This window comes from Ictidomys tridecemlineatus, chromosome 3 (genome assembly GCF_052094955.1).
Source record: "Ictidomys tridecemlineatus isolate mIctTri1 chromosome 3, mIctTri1.hap1, whole genome shotgun sequence".
In the NCBI taxonomy this organism is placed as follows: Eukaryota; Metazoa; Chordata; class Mammalia; order Rodentia; family Sciuridae; genus Ictidomys; species Ictidomys tridecemlineatus.
Window position 1 is genome coordinate 88,649,123 of NC_135479.1, and position 22,439 is coordinate 88,671,561.

Here is a 22,439-nt window from a genome sequence, read left to right on the forward strand (position 1 = left end):
TCCACAATTATTGTCAGAAATTTAATACTCCTCTCTCTATAGTAAAAGCAATCAATAGCAAAACAATACTATACAGAATACCTGAATAACACTTTTCCAATCTAGCCCAATTGATAGATCATTTCATTCAACAACAATAGAAGCACATTTTTTAAGTGCACACAGAACATTATTTAAGACTAACAAAAATTGGGACTATAAAACACACCAAAATGGTTATTAAATTAGAAATGAATAACAAAAATTTCTGGGTCTAGGTCTTTCTCTCAATGGTAGAGCACCAGCCTCACACATGTGACACACCGGGTTTGATCCTCAGCACTACATAAAAATAAATAAATAAAGATATTGTGTCCATCTACAACTAAAAAAGATATTTAAAAAATATTTTTTTCTGAAAAATCCCAAGTACATAGAAATTAAGTGATATCCTTCTAAATAGCCTGTGAGCCAAAGAATATACTTAGAGGGAAAATAAGAAAATATCCTTAATTGAATTAAAATGAAATGACAACCCAGGATTTTAAAATCATGGGATGCCAGTAAGGTAGTATTTAGAGGGAAATATATAGCCCTGAACAACTACTATAAAGAGAAAGCTCTAAAAATCAGTTACCGCAGATTCCACCGTATAAAACTAGAAAAACAAGAAGAAATTATAATCAAAGTAAGCTGAGGAAAGGAAATAATAAAGTTTGGCATTAGGTGAATGAACTAGAAAAAAAATAGTAAAAAGCCAATAAAGGCAAAAACTAATTGGTAGAGAAAATCAATGCAATTGTTAAACTTCTGTCCAATCAAGAGAAAAAGAAAAGGTACAATATCTGGAATGGTGAGGTGATATTTCTGAAAATTCTACAGATATGGCAAAAGTAGAATTGAAATATTATAAATTATTTCATGACAGTATATTTGGCAACAGGGACACAAGTTACCAAACTCCCTTAGGAAGAAAGAGATAACCTGAATAGCTTTATGTCTCTTAAAAGTTCAGACCCACATGATTTTACTGGGTAATTCTGCCATGTATTTATGGAAGACACAAAATAAATTCTACACAAGCTCTTCCAGAGAATTAAGTGTAGAAAAAACTTCTAGTGTGTTCTATGCATTAGCTTGATAGCAAAACTAGATCAAACAACAACAAGGAAATTACAGACCAAGTATCCCTCATAATACACATAGTTGCAGAAATTCAGAACAAAATGTCAACAAATGAAACTCAATAGTACCTAAAAATAAAAGAATAAATGGGATGATACATGATGATCAGGCATGCGAAACTGACTTAACATTAGAAAACCAATTAAAGTCATTCACTGAGTTGATTTAAATGCTATATGGTCATGTCACTAGATAGAAAAGAGGATTAAAGGATTAAAAAATTTAAAAATATAGTGTTAAATCCTAATTAAATGCTCTCAACAGTGGCTTAAAGTGTAGCTAGGTGATAGAGTGGTTAACTGGCATGTACAAAGGCGTGGGTTCCATTCCTAGAACCACAAAAGGAAAGAAAACCAAAAAAGATGTCTCTCAGTTAGACATCTAGGAATATAAAATAACTGCTACTCCTTGGTAAGGGGCATCTACAAAAAACCCCTACACTTAGCATCATCGTTATTAATGAAAGCCTTTACCCCAAGACAGAAACAAGATGAGGATGTTTATATTTCTATTCAACATTGTACTGGAGGTTCTAGCCAATATTATAAGGTAAGAAATAAAAAGTGTTCAGATTGGAAAGGAAGAAACTAAACTATATTTATTTTGTAGACAACAAGGTCACTTGTATAGAATATCTGGTGAAGTCTATGAAAGGGTTACTGAAACTAAGTGACTTTATAATGTTTGGAATATAGATCATTACACAGAAATTATTGGTGTTTCTTATACTAAATGAACAATCAAATTGAAATAAAAATAAGTGTGCCATTTACATTAGCATCAAAAAGATCATATGCATTGAAATAAATCTGACAAAAAGATACAAGACATGTATGCTTGAAATTTAAAATGCTGCTAAGAGAACTTAAAGAAGATGTAAATAAATGGAGGTATACCTTGTTCATGGATTGGAAGACTCTAAATGAAGTTATCATTTCTGTTCAAATTAGTCTATAGTTGTAACACAGTTTCTGTCAAAATTTCAGCTGACTCTTATAGAAGTTAACAAATAGATCTTAAAACTCATATGAAAATGCAAGGGATTTTGATTAAAAAAAAAAAAAAAAGCAAAACTCTAGCTGAGCACGCTGGCATAAGCCTATAACCCCAGAGGCTTGGGAAGCTGAGGCAGGAGAATCACAAGCTCAAAGCCAGCTTCAGCAATTTAGTGAGGCCCTAAGCAACTTAGTGAGCCCCTGTCTCAAAAAACGAAAGAAAAGTGGCAGGGAAGAATGGGGATGTGGCTCAGTGGTTAAGCATCCCTGGATTAAATTCCTGGCACAAAAAAAAAAAAAAAAGAAGAAGAAGAAGAAAAGAAAAACTCTACACCAACTCTTCTAGAGGAGAGAAAACTTTCAATTGTGTTCTGCTATATGCCTAGCATTAACTTGATAACAAAATATGACCAAAAAAATAACAGGAAAATAAACCTTAGACCTAAATAACTGTTTTAAAAAAAAAAAGAATAACACTCCTCAGCAGAAATCTCACAGGCCAGGAGAGAGTAGTATGAAATTTTCACAGTTGTGAAGGGAAAAAACTGCCAACCAAGAATGCTATACTCAGCAAAGCTGTCTTTTAGAAATGGAGGAGAGATAAGACATTCTCAAACAAAACCTAAGAGAATATGTCTCTTAATATAATGATCTCCAATCCCATCTATGTTGTAGAAAGTAATAGGATTTCATACTTTTTTGTGGTGGAGTAATATTGTGTTAGGTATATATGCCACATTTTTTCTTTATTCACTCATCAATTAATAGACACTTGGGTGTTTCCCTTTCTTGGCTATTATGAATAGTCCTGCGATAAATGTAGGAGTACAGATCATCTCTTCAATATACTAATTTCATTTCCTTTGTCTAGATACCCATTAGTGGAATTGTTGGATCATATGATAGTTCTGCTTTTGATTTTTTTTTTTTTTAGGAACCTCCATACTATGGAGAACAGATTTTTGACAAAGGTCCAGGCAATTAAATGGAAAAAATTATAGTCTTTCAATAAATAATACTGAAAAAAATTGAATACCCAGTGTTAATCAAAGAGGCAGGGGACATTGACCCTCTTACCATATTTAAAAATTAACTCTATTTTTAGTCAAGCCCATATCCATAAAACTGCTAGAAGAAAACATGGGTAAAATTGGATGAGGCAAATATTTTATAAATACAATACCAAAAGCATGATTAATTAAAGAAAAATTGACACATTTCACTTTGTCAAAATTAGAAGTTCCTGGTGGCCCTTGCTTTTAATCCCAGCTACTTGGGAGGAGACTTCGGTAGGAGGATCACAAGTTTGATTCTAGCCTGGGAAACCTCGTGAAACTGAGAATATAATTCAGTGATAGAGCACTTGACTAACAGGTGCAAGGCCAAAGATTCAGTCCCCAGTACCACCATAACAAAATAGAAAAACCAGAAGCTTCTCTTCAAAAGACACTACTAAAAATTGGGCACAGTACATCCTTGTAGTCTCAGGTACTTGGGAGGCTGGTAGAGAAAATCAATGATCACTTGAGCTCAGGAGTTTGTGGCCAAAGTGGGCAACATTGTAAGACACTTTAAAACAACAACAACAACAACAACAACAACAACAACAACAACACTATTAAGGCAATAAAGGAATAAAATTAAACCAAGGGAATAAAAGAACAAGCCATAAGCTGGGAGGCAAATTTTACAAAGTATATATCTGATAAGGATTAATATAATACTAATGTGATGTAACCAGAATATAAAAAATTCTTCTGTGTGCTGGAGTTGTGACTCAGTGCTAGAGCACTTGCCTCAAATATGTGAGGCACTGGGTTCAATTCTCAGCCCCACATATAAATAAAAACTAAAGGTCCATCAACAACTAAAATAAATAAATAAAATTTTTTAAAAATTTTGCTGTAATGCAATTCATGTGTTCCTAAATATTACCATACTAAGCAAAATGGTCCAATAAAAGCCACAAGGATTATGGAAAAATGAGTTTGGTGAGACAATGCTCAAAAACTTCATCACTGATGTATATGCAAAAGATAGGGCTGGAATAACACATATGTTAAATTGTTAAGAAATGCATAAATATAAAGAGGGTATGAGGAAACTCATTGATGAATATGCCTATTCTAGTGATTATGGTGACAATTTATTATATCCATAGGTCAAAACTTATCAAATTTTACACTTTAAATATGTGTGATTTATGGTATGTCAAGTCTGCTTCCTGAAGCTGATTGTTTTTTGTTTATTTTGGGGGCTAAAGAAGAAAGCGAGTCAATTTTTGAGTTTTTTGTAGATTGTTTTTATTATTTTATTTATGTCAATTTCCTTACAAATAAGCACAAATAAATGCAATGTATATCATGAAATTAAGCCAGTCAGCAGTATTTATAAAGCAAATGACCAATTCAAAGCATCTAGCATGAAGAAGGAAAAACTGCAAAGTCAAAGGCAGTGTTATGGTTTAGATAAGAAATGTCCGAGGGCTGGGGTTGTGGCTCAGTAGTGGTGTGCTTGCCTAGCATGTGTAAGGCACTGAGTTCGATCCTCAGCACAACAAAAAAAATAAATAAATAAAGGTATTGTGTCCATCTACAACTAAAAAATATTTTTTAAAAAAAAAAGAAAGGAATGTCTCTCAAAAGCTCATATATGAAACAATGCTAGAAAGTTTAGAGGTAAAATGATGGGGTTATGAGAGTTTTAACTTAATCAGTGCATTAATCCCCTGATAGACAGCTGAGTGGCAGCTGTAGGCTGGTAGGGTATGATTGGAGGAAATGGTTTGCTGCAGGCATGCCTTTGGGGTCTATATTTTGTCTGTGGTAGGGTAAGCTGTCTCTGCTTCCTGGTTTCATGTCCTGAACCACTTTCACCACATTCTCTAGCTATGATGTTCTACCTCCCCTAATGGTCAGAGCAGTGGATTTGGCCATGAATGGACAGAGAACTCTGAAACCGTGACCTCAAAATAAATTCTTCCACAAATTGTCATATATTAGGGCTTTTGGTCACAGCAGCAGAAAAGCTGCTTAAAACAGGCAGAGAACCAAAAGTACTATACAGATTTAATGGATTTCCTATTCAATTTCCAATGATGTTCTTCATAAAAATAGAAAAGGCAATCATGCAATTTATTTGGAAAAATAAGAGACCCAGAATAGTCAAAACAAACCTTAGTGAGGAAAGTAAAGCAGGAAGCATCACAATACAAGATCTTAAAAGATACTACAGAGCTATAGTAACAAAAACAACATGGTATTGTTAACAACATGAAAACCAATGTAACAGAACGGAAAACACAGAGACAAACCCACATAAATACAGTTATCTCATACTAAACAAAGGCACCATAAACATACATTGGAGAAAAGGTATCCTCTTCAACAAATGGTGCTGGAAAAACTGGAAATGCATATGTAGCAGTGTTGAGGGCCACAGCCAGTCAGAATGACGCCTGGCATTTTGCTAGAGGGAATTGTTGAAAGGTGACGCTATCGAGCCATTGAGATGATGGTGGTTATGTTAAGCTGTGTATTCAGTTGTATATAGACCTTTACTGTCTGGCAATACGGAGGCTCTTGCTGCTACTTTGGAGTTCCACTTGAGTTCTTGCAGGGTTCTGAGAGAGTGCAACCGGAACCGGGGGAGGGTGAGAATGTTCCCAGGGAGCGTGTGTGGAGTGTGCTGGTGGAGTTCGGAAATAAAGTTTGTTCCTGCTTGAGTGGCTCGTGATTTGTGCCCAGCCAGACTGTGGCATAGCAGAATGAAATTTAACCCCTGCCTCTCACCCTGCACAAAACTCAACTCAAAGTAGATCAAAGGACTTAGGCATTGGACCAGAGACCCTGTGCTTACTAGAAGAAAATAAGGCCCAACTTACATCATGTTGCCTTAGGTACTAACTTCCTCAACAAGACTCCTAAAGTGCAAGAAGTAAAATCAAGGATCAATAAATGGGATGGTATCAAACTAAAAAGCTTCTTTATAGCAAAGGAAATAATCAAGAGCATGAAGAGAGAGCCTATAGAATGGGAGAAGACCTTTTCCACCTGCATCCCAGAGCATTAATCTCCAGGATATATAAAGAAACTCAAAAATCCAAATGCCAAAAGACCAGATAATCCAATCAGTAAATGGGCAAAAGAACTGAATGCCCTTCACAGAGGAAGAAAAAACAAATGATCAACAAATATATGAAAAAATGTTCAGAATTTCCAGCAATTAGAGAAATGAAAAAACTACAATGAGATTCCATCTCACTCCAGTCAGAATGGCAATTATCAAGAATACCAGTAACAATAAATGTTGGCAAGGATGTAGGGGAAAATGTATGCTCATATATCACTGGTGGGACTGCAAATTGGTGCAACCCCTCTGGAGAGCAGTAAGAAAATTTCTTAGAAAACTTGCAATGGAATAACCATTTGACCCATTATCCCATTCCATGGTATATACCCAAAGGACTTAAAATCAGCATACTACAGTGACATAGCCACATGAATGTTTTATAGCAGCTCAATTCACAATAGTTGAGCTATGGAACCAACCTCGGTGCCCTTCAACAGATGAGATGAATGGATAAAGAAACTGGTATACATACACAATGGGATATTACTCAGCCATAAAGAAGAATAAAATTATGGCATCTGTTGGTAAATGGATGGATCTGGAGACTGTCATACTAAGTGAAATGTCAATCCCAAAAAACCAAAGGTTGAATGTTCTATTTGATATGCAGAAACTAACATACAACAAGGAGGGAGGGAAGAATAGAAGTTCAGTGTATTAGACAAAGGGGAATGAAGGGAAGGGAAAGGGGATAGGAATAGGAAAGACAGTGGAAATAATCTGACATAATTTTCCTGTCTTTATATATGAATGTACCACCAGAGAAACTCCACATTGTGTACAACCACAAGAATGGGATCCTAATTAGTATAAGCTATACTCCATGTGTGTATAATATGTGAAAATATACCCTACTGTCATGTGAATCTAAAAAGAACAACAACAACAACCAAAAAACAAAAAACAACAAACAGGCAGAGAACTTGGAGCCATCTCTTTTTCCCTTCTTATCAGGAATCAGTTGCTTTCCCTGGAGCTATGTCAAATACTTCTACTTATATTGCATTAACCAGAATTGGGGAACATGGCTATTTGAAGCTAGAAGAAAGTCTGAGAATGTTGAGTACTTTTAGTTGAGCTTATTGCCTTCAAAAATTCAAGATTTGGATTAGTCAGAAAAAAGGAAAAATAGATATTGGTAAGAGTCATATGTTTTGGCCTTTTACTAAAGAACAAATCTTTTTTTAATGTTTATTTTTTAGTTTTTGGTGGATACAACATCTTTTATTTTATTTTTATGTGGTACTGAGGATCAAAACCAGCACCCCGCGCATGCCAGGTGAGCGCGCTACCACTTGAGCCACATCCCCGGCCCAAGAACTATTCTTTTTTTAAAAGAAGTTTTATTGCAGTAAGACACTCTAGTGTTTACCTGTAAGACTGGAAGACGCGCACCACACAACACAGATCACCAAAGAGATTTCCGCTTTATTACCAAAGGCTGTGTGTTTATATAGGTCTAAGGAGAGGATGCAGGGCTGAGGTAGATAACAGGTCGCCCGTTTATTGGCAAGCTCTTCCATATGTCAGTTCCGGAGCCCAAGAAGTTAATTCTTATTGGGGCTAAGGCTTCCCACCAGCAGGGTTTGAACATTGGCGCCGGCGGGAACGTTTCACGCCAGTGAAAGAAACAAAGAGGAGAAAGAGGGTCGTTAGATGCCATGCTGGGGTTTTTCTCTGGGGTGCTGCTGCCGTTATATGTTTTCCCAACATTCCTCCCTTTTTGTTTTCTTAGGAATTGGGGCATCATTGGTCAGATCTGGCTACTTCCGGCTGTGCAGGGGCAGTGTTGGGCCTAGAAGGGGAAGTGGAGGAATGTTCAGGGGGACAGGTCTGGGGATATCATGGCAACCAGAAATAAAACCCAGTGGCTATAGACAGCTACTTCCCTAGGGGTGAAGTCTATGAAAGTTCCCTGAAACCACAAGTCATCGATGGCGCCGAACCAGTCCTGGATGGAGGAAATAGTTGGTATCAGCCACTGGTCCTGTAACAGAGACTCTAGGAAATATTGAAAGCATTGCCTTGACATGGTGCCAAGGCCAATGTCTCGGCTTGGCACCAGAATCACGAGCCACCACACACCTTTGTAGGTTCAAACAGCAATTCTTTATTCCCGCTCTCACACCGCCTCCACACAGGTCCAGGGGCAATCACGTTCTGCCGTCTCCCGCACAATTCACCTACTCCACGAGGCTATCTCCAAATCCCATTTTAATCTCACGAGAACTCAATGGGAACAAGCAGCAGGAACACCCTAATCCCAGCAATAATCTTCAATCTCTAACTTCCCTAAAACCCATTATCTTAAACTGGCAACGCCTTAAACTCAAGGAGCCGGTTACTTCCTCAAACCTGATCAGCTCTAAACTCGGATCCGCCTTAGTCCTTGAGCAAGGTCACCTTATGAAAGCATGCATGCAATGTCCCATTGAATGTCCTCTAAGCAGCATGGGGTACGCTTGGCAAGGAATTTCAATGCGTCATTCCTACTTGGTAATGGCCCTCAGCAACATGGCGTCACCAGCACCTGAAGAAGATCAGAGCAAATAAAAACAGGATGAAGATAAAAATTAAAGCAAATGTCAGTTTTTGGCAGAAGTTCCATACCAGGGGACTGACAGAGAAGAGGCCAAGGGCCATGAGGAGGCTTAAAAGGACATAAAGGCTCAAGAATCCAGGATGGCAGATTAAGAGGTTCTCCAGGCTCGTTGTCTCCCACTGTCCGATGTCCGTTGCATTCCATCGTGCCTGGTAGTGAGCTTCAGCAGTGAGTGAGCTGTTCTCTTGAAGATGTTGGGGGTTCATTGGTCAGAGGCTGGTAGTACCTAAGCAGAAGCTGGTTGAAAGTTTAGTTAGAGATCTTCTGTAATTGGCCCTGTAGGAAGCGAAGCAGACAGAGCAGGAACAGACACATCAGGAAAAGAAGACATATGGGCCCTAAAAGAGGCAACAGCCATGATTGGAAGTGGGCCAAAAAGAAGGTGGCAAATGGGTTTTGGTTTGGTGGGTTTTTCAAAGAGGCAGCCAAGTCGGTGAGCTTGACTACATTAGTTTCCACAAGGCCTGATTCGTTGATGTAGTAACAGCATTCTTCCCTCAAGAAAAGACAGGTTCCACCTTTTTCGGCTGTAAGTTTATAGCTCGTCAATTTTGAAGAGTAACTTGAGCCAAGGATGTGACCTGCCTTTGTAAGGATGCTAGAGATTCTGCCATAGAAGTGAGCGCTTGTTCAAGGTTGGAACTTAAGTCCTGTACAGTCCATAAGGAGTGTCCTAGAGCTCCACCAGAAATTCCGGCTCCCGCTGCAGATACAGCCAGTGAGAGACCCACCAGTATTGGAAGGAAAGCAGCCTGCTTATTCCACACTGGGAGAGACAAAAAGGCCTGCACTTCAGCTGGGGTATAGAGAGTCAACTGTGGGACAAGTGTCACCAGTATACATGGGGTAGAGGTGTTGGTGAATAAGATAGTGATGAGAGAACCATTACACCAGAAGAATGAGCCAGGTGGTGCATAGAGGGTGAAGTTAAAGGTGATGTTAGAGTGTCAAAACTTTGACTGGGAGACACCCAAGCCCAGGAGGCAGCGCCGGGGGATCAGTATGGTTAGACTCCTCGGGCTCCCATAATGGAAGCGTTGGGTGAAAGGGTTTGGAGAGAATGACGGGCAGATGGAATGGAGAAATTTGAGAAACTACAAAACATTCATGAAGAAATTAAAGTCACAAACAGATGGAAAGGCATCCCATATACAGATTGGAGTACATAATATTGTTAATATATCCATAAGAGCGAAACTGATACACAATTTTATCTTTAGGCATAATGTTTTATAGCAAATTTCTAGAACTTGTTCATCTTACAAAAATGAAATTTTATACCTCTTAATTTGAATAAGTTAATCCATGTTTTATATAGGTTGTTTCCACACTTTGGCTATTGCGAGTAGTACCACAGTGAACAGAGGACTGCTAATATCTCATACAGATGCTGATTTTAGTTTCTTTGGATAAATACCCCAACGTAGGATTGCTGTATCATAAGGTAGTTTATTTTCAATTTTTTGAGGAACCTTCGTACTGTTTTCCATAACTCCACAACAATTTTGATTTCTTATTGGCAGTATTCAGGGGTTCCTGTTTCTCCATGGCCTCACCACCACTTGTTATCTTTTTTATTATTAATATTTATATAATAGTCATCCCTAAAGGTGTGAGGTGGGTAGTATCTCATTGATAATGATGTGAAGCATCATTTCATATTTCTGTTGGCCATTTGTATATCTTCTTTGGAGAAATATCTGTCCAAGTTCTTAGCTCGTATTAATTGGGTTATTTTTGTTTTGTTTTGCCTTTCTGTTTAATTGTATGTATTCTTTATATATTTTGGAAATTAACCCTTTATCACATTTATAATTTGCAAATATTTTCTCCCTCTCCAAAGGTTACCTTTAATTCTATTGTTTATTTTGCAAAATCTTGAGCCACCTATGTGTTTTTGCTTTTGTTGCCTATGTTTCTGGTGTCATAGCCATGAAATCATTGCTAAGATCAGCATTATGAATATGGATGTTTTTTCCTAGAAGTGTTATAGTTTCAGGTCTTATGTTTAAGTCTTTTAATCCCTTTTGAGTTGATTTTTGTGTATGACATGAGGGTCACTCTTTTCTGGGTGCACAATGTTCAGTTTTTCTAGTAGTGGTTGTTGAAGAGATTACCCTTTCCCCATTGTATATTCTTGGCACCATCGTTGGTGGATATATGGATTTATTTTAGACTCTTTATTCTGTCTCATTGGTCTACAGTCTGTTTTTATTACAGTACCCTACTGTTTTACTTACTGTAACTTTGCATATGTTGAAATCAGGAAGTGTTTTGCTTTCAATTTTTTACCCTCAGGATTTCAGTTCTTTACCCTCAGGATTACCTATTTGGGGTCATCTGAATTTTAGAATTGTTTTTTTTTCTATATTTGAAAAAAATGCTGTTGGATTTTGATAAGAATCATATCAAATCTGTACATCCATTTCACTATAATAGACATTTTAACAACATTATATTTTCCAATCCAGGAATATGGGATGCCATTCCATTTGCAGAATCTAATTTTTTAAATCAATGTTTTATAGTTTTAGTGCACAAATCCTTTACTTTTCTGTTTAAGTTTATTCCTGTTTTATTCTTTTTCATGTTATTGTAAGTGGGCTTGTTTTCCTAATAGCCTTTTCAGTTAGTTGGGTTATTAGTGTATACAAAAGTACAAATTTTTATGTGATTATTGCAGTTTTTGTTCAATTGATCTTCATTTACTAACATGCTTTCCTTCTACATCTCTCAGATTTAGAAGCTGAGAGACTTATTTTAACTGCTTTTATAACCTGTAGTTCTCTCCTTTGGTTTGAATGAGCAGGTTCATCATTCAAATGGGAATTAAATGGATGCTATTAATTATTAAGTTTGGACAACAAGTGTGTACTGGGACTGTCTCAGGCAAATCAGTGTCATCGGATTATCCTAGAGTGGAATGTATAAAATAAACTTATGTTCAGCAGGGACTCAATCTTTTACCCTAGTAGTAGACATTTCATGATTGTATTCTTCAAATTTGTGACTTACATTATAGCTCAGAGCTACCTTTGGAAGGTGGCCCTCTGCAGTCTGATCTCACTAACTTTCTAGTCATCGCTCACTGTATTCATCTCTTTGTCCCTTCCCAGAATGTCTTTTTTTTCACCTAGGCCAAGATGAGTCACTAACCTCACAAGTGTGCTTTTCCACTTCCATGTCATTTTATGTTCTTACCCTGTTTGGAATATCTCTGTCACATGCTCTGCTTGTTGATATTGTATTTATTCATTTAACAAACATTTATTGAGTGCCTGGTAAGTACTCCGTTAGTAACTCTAAAACAAATGATCCACAGCTTCATCTTAAGGATCTCATGCTCTACTGAGTGTGACAACAAACCAATGTATGCATTTAAACTAGTATGTGATATAAAGGAGAGCTCAGACAAAGGGCATTTATTTTGGTCCAAGGCATCAGAAAAGACTTTGTCAGAAGAGATGGCACAGGAATTAAGCCTTGAAGCATGTACAGATAATGTGGGGCCTGTAGGGTGTTTCAGGAAGAGGGAACATGAGCTAGCTTTAGTGTCCCAGCAATTAGGAAATCTATTCCAGTACTAATATTCATGAAAATGAATATCTCCATCCTACGAATTAATGCTTTGAACTTCTTTTTTCAAAATTTGTTTTTTTAGATATACATGACAGTAGAGTATAATTTGAAATATTATACATACATGGAGTATAATCTACTCTAATTAGGATCTCATTCTTGCAGTTGTATATGATGTGGAGTTACACTGTTCGTGTATTTTTATACATAGGAAAATTATGTCTGATTCATTCTACTGTCTTTCCTATTTTTTTTTTTTAGAGAGAGTGAGAGAGGAGAGAGAGAGAGAATTTTTAATATTTATTTTTTAGTTCTCGGCAGACACAACATCTTTGTTGGTATGTGGTGCTGAGGATCGAACCCGGGCCGCACGCATGCCAGGCGAGCGCGCTACCGCTTGAGCCACATCCCCAGCCCCTGTCTTTCCTATTTCTATCCCCCTTTTCTTCCCTTCATCTCTCTTTGTCTAATCAAATGAATTTCTATTCCCCGACCACCCCCAACACACACACACCGCCATTGTGAATTAACATCCACATATCAGAGAGAACATTTGACTTTTGGTTTTTTGGGATTGGCTTATTTCATTTAGCATGATAATCTCCAGTTCCATCTTTTACTGGAAAATACCATAATTTCACTCTTATTTATGAATACTTTGAACTTTTAATGAGCACATTCTACATATAGCTTGTCTTAAATTGTAAAGTTATGTTGTTCCTACTAAACTAAAAATTATTTGAGTATGGGGAGTATATCTTCATTTTCTAATCTTTACTTACTTCCTTGTCATAGAATGTCAAATTTAAGGAACGTTTGCTAATTGAAATGAAAAAGTGGTAAAATGGGGTTAGGTAGAAACAAGTGCCTAGTGATGTGAGATAAGAAAAAGCTCTGGGAAATGTCCCAGCTGATGCTGTAGCTGCTCATTCAAAATAATAACATTGGGAACAGTTATTGAGTATGTTTTGTGGGCCAGGCACTGTGCAAAGTGTTTTTCACCTAATTAAGGCTCATCACAATCCATGTTATTCTTGTTATTGTATTTACATTTCACATTTGGAGAATCTAAGGTCTAGAGGAATTAAATAGTTTACGCAATTAGTAAGCGGTAGAGTCAAAAGACTTGAACTGGATCTCTCTGACCAGAGGCCAACCTGGAGTTGACTCTACTGTTTTTATGAAGGATACTACTACTACATTTTAGCAGATATAAGAACCACATTTGGACATAACTCAGTAATATTTACGTTTTTAAGAAAAAAACCATGAAGGTAGAATCTGTAAATAATTATGATAATAGTAATAATAGCAGCAAATATTTATTGAGCCCTTGTGTGCCAGAAACAGATCTAAGATCCTTATTTACATTTATTACTTCATTTCATTCTCACAACAATTCTCAGGCAGACTCTTTTTTTTCATTTTACAAAGGAAGAAACTGAGGCATAGAGACATTAAATACTTGTAGAAGGTCACACAGAGCTAGCTGATAAGGAACAGAACTGGAATTCCAGCCCAGCTGATTTGACTTCAGAACCAATGATTTTTTTGTTTTTAACCCAGGAAATTGAACCCAAGGCTTTACACATGCTAAACAGAGCTGGATCCCTAGCCCTGAAGCCAATGTTCTTAACCACTTGCTAAATTGCCTCACAGTGTTTTCAGTACTACAGAATAATGGTCCTTAAATTTTATTGTATAGTAACATCTGCAACCATCTGTGAGCATGCATTATTGTATTTTTTTTCAAAAGTCTTTCCTAGTTTATCTACATGTTTCAAATGAATCTCGGTGGACACAACATCTTTGTTTTGTATGTGGTGTTGAGGATGGAACCTGGGCCGCTTGCATGCCAGGTGAGCACGCTACCCCTTGAGCCACATCCCAAGCCCTCAAATGAATCGATTTTAACATAGATAGTTGAGTGATTAAACAGAAAAGAGAAGGCCTGACCACAGAGCATGCTGCCTTCCCATCTGATCATAAGGTAGGACTCCCTCAGATCCTATATGCTTCCTCTCAGTGCTATGGTTTTGAACCCAAGTGGTACCACTTGGTTCACGACTCTACGTGCTTCAGGGTCCCTGATTCCTTCCCATCTGGAGGAGGAAGAGGATTTGGAATACAGGTATGACTTGCTTAGGCAGCTGTAATATCAACTATAGCCTACTAAGTCACTTAACAAAGATTTACTGAGTGTTTGATAAGAATATAGGAATATAGTGACTGGCCCATCCTAGATGAGACCGTGCCATGGTTTGGAGGTTTAAGGGCTTCATTCTCAATCTTGTCTACCAGTTAAAAAGTAAAAAAAAAAAAAAAAAGTTTTAAAAACTATTACCCCTCCCCCCCAGAGAATGATGGCATATTTTATCTTTCATTGACTTTTTTTTTTTCCCTCTGAAGACCTAAGCAGGAGAGAGTCTAACAACATTCATTAAATTACTTTATCTTATTTAGGAAGACAAATATAATAAGTTAGCACATTCTTTTGACAGTTCTGTTTTCAGTATCTGGATTAAATCTGGGGTGCTGTACCATTGATCTACATCCCCAACCCCGTTTTATTTTTTATCTTGTGTTTGTGGTCCTCCTGCCTCAGCCTCCCCAGTTGCTGGAATTACAGGCATGTGCCACCACATTGGGCCAGCCAAAGTCTTCTTGCTTGCACAAAGATTTCTTTTGACTCATGAGCATGCTCATAATCAAAACGTTAAATTAGCCAGGCACAGGGCACAGGCCTGTAATTCTAGCAGCTCAGGAGGCTGAGGCAGGAGGATCACAAGTTCAGAGCCAGTCTCAGCAACTTAGCGCAGCCCTAAACAACTTAGTGAGAACCTGTCTCTAAATAAAATACAAAAAGGGCTGGGAATGTGGCTCAGTGGTTTAATCCCTGGTACCCCCCTCAACATTATGGTGCCATTGGTTCCGTTCTTATTTTTCATTCTCCCTTTCTTTCTCTTTTCATTATTTTAAATAGATGGAGGGGAACACCATCTGTGCAAACAGTACTTGGCCTACACCAAATGCTCAAGAAATAGTAGCTACAGTGAGTTTAGCAGCTGCTGTAGTAGTCTTTAAAATAGAAATTTAATCCTATAGCAAGCTAAAATTTTCTTTGCAAATAAATTCACTGAAAGTGGATGTATTTTAATATTACATGTAGTCCCAGAAAGATAAAAATCCTGAAATGAGTGTATTTAGATTCATAAAGCTCTCTGCTGCAATCATTTTATATATAATTATTTTGAAGACAGCTGCAGGTGCCAAGTAGTGAGAAGGTTCTAACAGAATTTGGCAGGAGGTAGGGTGGAATGTGGTCCAGAAGGATAAGAGAGAGAAGCAAGACTTTCAGAGAAAGCAATCCCTTATGAGTTTTACTCCTGCTGTTCAAGGAACTCTCGAGTTCATGATCTATCCAAAGAGAAACCTGCTACTTTGATCCTTTATCATCCAACTTGATAAGATTGCGTTGTTAATTGACAGTCATAAGGTCAGCTGGTCTTCTTCCCCTTCCTCTTCCTTTTCTCCCCTTCCCACTAAAATATCATCTCCTTGTCCTCAGTGCTGTGACAACCAACCCTTACAAAAGCAACATGTCTTCCCCTCCAGCTTCTTTTCCAGGCTGCCTTGATCTCACTCCTGTAGGCCTCACATCTAGAAAAACTAAGAGGGCGGGAGGTTATTTATAAACTTTCTCAAGTATTAATCCCTTTCCTTATCAAACTTCCTTTCCAATTTCTTCAGGGATAAAGAGGGCCATTTCTTTCCCCAAAATAGAAATTTCTCCCATATCATGCATTCACAGACAGTTCAACTAAATGCCCTCATTTGTTGATTAGCATGCTCTGAGGAGAGTCCCCAATGTAGTGAATTCAGGCAAGGAGCAGTTCTAAGGTGGTAGTGATTCGCAAATGAGACTGAAGGAGAGAGGCCCTTAAAGGTTTGTGCGTGCTTCCTTGGGCTTCAACATTTACAGCTGAAAGTGCTTTCACCTAAAGTTTTGCTTTTCTGTTTGGTCTAATTATTGGGGTTACTAATAGTAAAGTAGGTGAATACCCCTTGGATTCTGACGGTTTGATTCACAGTCTTGCTCCATCATCCACTGTTGCCTAATCTCTGTGAGCCTCAGTTCCTATATGTGTTTTATTGTGAGGATTAAATGGGTTGGTGTAATAGTTATGTACAGCAGAGTACTGACACATTGTTGGCCTTCCGTAAATGACTGATCCATTCTTCTATTCCCTTTATAGTAGATGACTATGGAAGGCTTGAGAAATAATCCAAGAATTTTGGAAGGTTAATATTATGTATGCATATTTATTTCTAGTGAGTTATTTGGACTTACTGGATATTTATCAGATTTAATTTAATAGTTTATATAATGTAAATTGCTATTTCTAATGAATTAAGAGCTATTTCAGGTGTTTGCTTTTGAGGTTATACTTGGAGGTGAATATTCTTTTAAAAAGCATAAAATGTCAGAGATGGAGCTCATGTAGTCCAGAGGCTCTTAAACTGGCAGGTTGCAGAACCACCTGGGAAATATGTTGAACCTGGATTCTCAGGCCTTGCCCTTAGAGATACTGATTAAATAGGTGAGTCTGATGCAACCTTTGGCGACCCCTTGTATCCTATTTCTAGATCAGGAACTAAGGCAAGTACACAGTGTTAGAAGAACTTGGTGCTAATTAACCAAATTAACTAATAATTACATCTTTGTTGGGTATTCATTCACATATTAATTCAACAATTCTTGGTGTGCAGGAACTATTATGTGAGAACTAAATCCTTCCCAATTGTACCTAACCCCAAACTTGTAATGGGAGAGCTAAGATAAATCCACAAAGTAATGTTTTAGAAAAGTGCTTGCAAGGAGTTAGAAGCAAGAATCCATTCTGCCATCTGTTAGTTGTATTTCCCTGAGCAATTGAGTCAATCTCTCTGAGCTTTAGTTTTGTCATTTGGAACAGTAGAGATAATTCTGTGTTTCTCACCTTGAGAAATATGTGATAGCTCTTGAAAAACTATAAAGAATTAAATAAAAGGCATATGAAAGATAGTTATGTGTTCAACATTTTAATTAATATGCCAGGCTCTGGAACTTATTTGGTGTTTGCCCCTAAACACTGGTGAAGAAGACACACACACAAATGTTAGTATAAAGTAAAAAACACTGTTTTAGAAATAACAGAGTTCCTTTGGGAGCATGACTGAGAAAGGATCTGGAGGGAATCAGAAAGGCTCTGGAGAGGATGTGGCCTTCAATATTAGTCTTGAAGGGATAGGAAGCTTCCCTGGCAAAGAAGAGGAGAGTACTGTGCAGAAGTGTGGAGGCATCAGGTGTGGTGTACATGTACAGAATGTCCATCATGCGTAGACCTGTGGAGTTATGGAGCTGAAGCTGAAAAAGACAGACTGGGCTGGATTCTGAGGATCTCTGTGTCAGGAACTTTAAATATTATTACTTACACAAAGAATTTTGAACATGGGTAGGTTGAGTAGATAGAAATTTTAGACAGATAATTATGGCTTTATTCTGGAAAAACTGGAAGGAGAATGACTAGAAGTTGTCATTATTATTGCTTCCCTTTGTCAGCTACTTTTATAATTTAATGAACTAATGATATATTTTTTGATGTGAACCCTAATGATATCAACCTTTATAATTCAAGGAATTTAGCTCATTTTTGTAGTTCTACATAATGCTGTATATATGAAGTTTTTTGCCTCCATTAAATTATTTCCTAAGGATAAGTCTCCAGAAATAGTGTTAAAAGATCAAAAGATGTGATCCTTATAATACTTTAGTATTTCTTTTTTCACATGTGGTGTTTGTCTTATGGTGCACAATCAATATAAAAATACAGGGTTTCATCACTTGAGTAGCATTTGATGCTATCTAAAGTTACATTAACTCAGTAGTTTGCTCTAATTTTCATAATATTCTTTTTGTTTTTATTTGTTTTGAGATGGGGTCTCAGGCTGCCCTTGAACTCCTGAACTCAAGTGATCCTCCTTCCTCAGTCTCCTATATATACTAGTATTTAACTCCTTTTATTTTAGTATTGAAGTTGTAATTATCTTTCCTTTTTGTTTTAAAAATTTTATATTCCTCAAAACTGTCAAGTAGTTTTTAAATAAGGAAATATTGTAAAAGCATGATTATCACATTTATAAATGTATAACCCATGTAATCTTTCTCAGTCTAAAATACATTTCCTGTTTTTTATGTTTGTCGCTCACATGGTTGTTTAGTGTCTTCAAGCCAGTATTCACCTAGGTGATATCCACTGTACTTCTTTGGTATGCAAGAACTAATATGCTTTTTAAAAGTCATGAAATCTATGGAATTCTCATTCAGTATTTTTCACCTTTATAATGAAATTGATTACACTTATTCTTTAAAACTTTGTTATGTTAAATTGAAACTTCTTTTTCCTGTTTTAAAAATTAAAATTATATCATCATATATGATTGCTCTTGGAAAACCCTATTTACCTATAAGCTTACAGTGTCTAAAGTTTCTTCAAGGGTACTCTTTTCTATAGTTATCAAAAGCAGTTACTGTATTTTTACTGTATTACTGTATTCTTACTGGCATAAGTTACTAAAGTCTCGGGGCTGGGATGTGGCTCAAGTGGTAGCGCACTTGATTGGCAAGCATGAGGCACTGAGTTTGATTCTTAGCACCACATAAAAATAAAGATATTTTTTTAAAAAATATTTTCAATGTATATGTATTTTTTAAAAAGTTACTAAGGTCTTTATCAGTATGGTATGGATTTATTCTGAGCACTCACAATCTGGATGAATGTTTTTCTTTTTCAAGGTGACCCAATCAATAAAGCTGTCATTAATTAGTACATTTAAAAGGAAAATATATTTCTTCTGTCTCAAAACTTTTGAGCTGATATTCCAATTCTAAACAATCCCTACTTCTGTCAGAATTTTGCAAGGGAGCCAAGTGAAGGAAGCATGCTTTGAAAAGCAACACATGGCATAGTCACTGTTGCGAAATCTGGATTACTTGCTTGTGGTGAGCCTAAAAATTCTGCTTAGTTTGCTCATTTTAGTAGACTGGAAGAGCTTGGCCACTTGTCTGTGGCAGCCATTTTGTATCATTGGCAAGGGGGCATGTGCTATGTTGACAGGCTTGGGTTGATTAGAAATTTTATTTGAAGCTAGATTTGGTTTATTAAATACATTTACTTAAATTTTATGGAAAGGTTATACTTAAACACTAGTGTTTTTGTCTTAAAAGTAACAAAAGCATATAGTAAAGAAAACTCAAAGGAATATAAAGTGAGAGTCTGCCTTTTTTCTATACCCTACCTTTCATGAACATTGTTAACAATGTGTTGGGTAAACTTCCAGAAATTTCCTGTGCATATTATAGCCTTATATGTCCTTTAAAAAGATAGTAGTGGGACTCTTGTTTATGTATCTACAAAATGTTAATAAACTATTTTTTTTGATTTAGTGTTTTATAGGTAACTTTTTATGCCAGCACGTTGTTCTTCCTTCTCTTAAAAACAATATTTGGAATGTTCTAATTGTTATTGCTACCTCTAACAATACTGCATTGAAAGTCATTGTGTGTACATGCATCTTTTTTACTTCCTATTGGCTACTTTCCTAGGGGTAGAATTGCTGGGTCAAAAAATTACCATCAGCTGGGCGCAGTGGCGCATGCCTGTAATCCCATCAGCTCTGGAGGCTGAGGCGGGAGGACCACAAATTCAAAGCCAGCCTCAGCAACAATGAGGCACCAAGCAACTCAGTGAAACCCTGTCTCTAAATAAAATACAAAATAGGGCTGGGGAGTAGCTTAGTAGTTGAGTGCCCCTGGGTTCAATCCCCAGTACCAAAAAAAGAAAAAACTAAAATTGCTTTCCGAAATTTGTAATTTCAATTTAGACACTAAGATTTATTGAAAGTACCTTATTCCCAGATGTTGAAGGAGAATGAAATTAGGCTTGATTAAAACTTCCAGATGGGGCTGGGGCTGTAGCTCAGTGGCAGAGGGCCTGCCTAGCATGTGTGAGGCACTAGGTTCCATCCTTAGTACCACTTAAAAATTAAACAAATATAATAAAGGTATGCTGTTCATCTACAACTACAATTAAAAGGAAAAAAACCTTCCAGATGCCCTATATGTGTGTTAATTACAAAAGATATTTATTTAATATTCATTATAAATGGTGGACACTCCCATTTGGCTTACACACATGCTTTCTTAAAACGGAACCAAAGTAAAGTAAGTTGATCCCTTCAGCAAAAAGAGATCACTGCAGACCTGAGGGAGGAAGATTCTTTAGGAATTGGATTAGAATTGGTTGCAAAAATCAGATGAAATACTTTGTGTCCTAATGATTTTATATTTGCAAACTTTAAGAAGCCATATAAATAGAAGTGCTTATTTCCTTTTGGATTTCATTAGGGCACATTCCTTGTATCCCTTCAAATTAGGCCTTTAAAAACTTTCCTTGCCTGTACCCCTACCTCCATAGAAACAGCGCCTTCTGCAGACCTGTTCCAGATTCACAGACTGTATCATCCAACACTTGCGGTGTTGTCATGATTAGAATGACTTTTTGTTAGACAGCTGGATTTTTGATGTTTTCAAATTGCTGGAATATCTCAACCAGATGAAATAAAAGAGATGGCTTGAGGATCATGTGTTTGTCTTCTTGTTACTATTGCTGGGTAATTCAATATTTAATATCTAGTTTCTCTGGTAATTTTAATAAACATCTATGTAATACATTCCACAGATTTCAATGGGACAGATGTTACAAGATTTTGGAAAATTTCTCGGAATGTTCCTTCTTGTTTTGTTTTCTTTCACAATTGGACTGACACAGCTCTATGATAAAGGCTATACTCCAAAAGAGCAGAAAGACTGTGTGGGCATCTTCTGTGAACAGCAAAGCAATGATACCTTCCATTCGTGAGTGTATTTTGGAATTTTTAGTAAATATATTTCTCTCTGTTGTGTTCAATGTGAATTAGAGGCTATAAAAATAAGGCTTAAATTTTTCTTTACGAAATTCCTTTTTATAAATTTTAACACATTCTCGTTTTTCATGAATCATTTGTAGTCATTTTACATAGAGAATCTAATTAGTAGATCCAAGTTGCTACACCTATCTTCTGTACTGCACCCTACCTAACACAGCAGCTCTTGGCATTTTGTACATTCTTAGCATTTGGGGGCAGTTCTTTGTCAGCCATATGTGCAAGGTGGTCAGCATCTCTATTCTCCAAGGATTCAATGTCAATTGCAACTCCCAATCATTGTTACAACCATATATACTCTCTCCCTTTTTCAACACTTCTTAAGAGGTCGTTAGAATTGTGAATCATTGGAACTTATGAACAAGGTTTTCTTCAACTCTAATGAATCATAAGGAGTGAAACAACCATCCATTGAGGTAGACAGAATACCTTGCTCCCCTCATTTTTTTTTTATTTTTTATTTTCTGGTACTGGGATTGAACTGAGGGTTGCTTAACAACTGAGCCACATTCCCAGCCCTTTTTTTATATTTTAGAGATAGGGTCTCACCAAGTTGCCTAGGGCCTTGCTAAGTTGCTGAGGCTGGCTTTGAACTCTCCATCCTTCTGCCTCAGCCTCTCAAGCCGTTGGGAGTACAGGCGTGCAACTACCATGCCCAGTTCTTACCTTATTTCTTAAATAAAATAATAAAGAAAAGGTATAGTATTCCACATTTGTGTATTCCTGTTACATAACAACAATTTGTTACATTGGGTGTCCTCTTATTTAAAGAACATGATTAATGAATATGTGTTCATTGAGTACATACTATATGCTAGTATATACGTATATACGCACGTAAGAGAGATTTGATAGGGGCTACGAAGTACCCCAGAAGAGATGATAATCAAGTACAGAAATAAAGTTGGTAAAGATGGCATGGAGTAGTCTGGCAGAAGAGCATT

The 22,439-nt window shown here is 36.9% G+C and overlaps 1 protein-coding gene across 9 annotated transcripts in view; it reads left to right on the forward strand.

Annotated features, from left to right (window-relative positions):
• Positions 1-22,439, forward strand: part of Trpc1 (transient receptor potential cation channel subfamily C member 1) — a 91,593-nt gene that overhangs the window by 64,169 nt on the left and 4,985 nt on the right. For all 9 annotated transcript variants that reach the window (XM_078043447.1, XM_078043448.1, XM_078043449.1 and 6 more), the window contains one exon: positions 21,252-21,427. In XM_078043447.1, the coding sequence (XP_077899573.1) occupies positions 21,252-21,427 (176 nt within the window). The remainder of the gene's footprint in view (positions 1-21,251; positions 21,428-22,439) is intronic.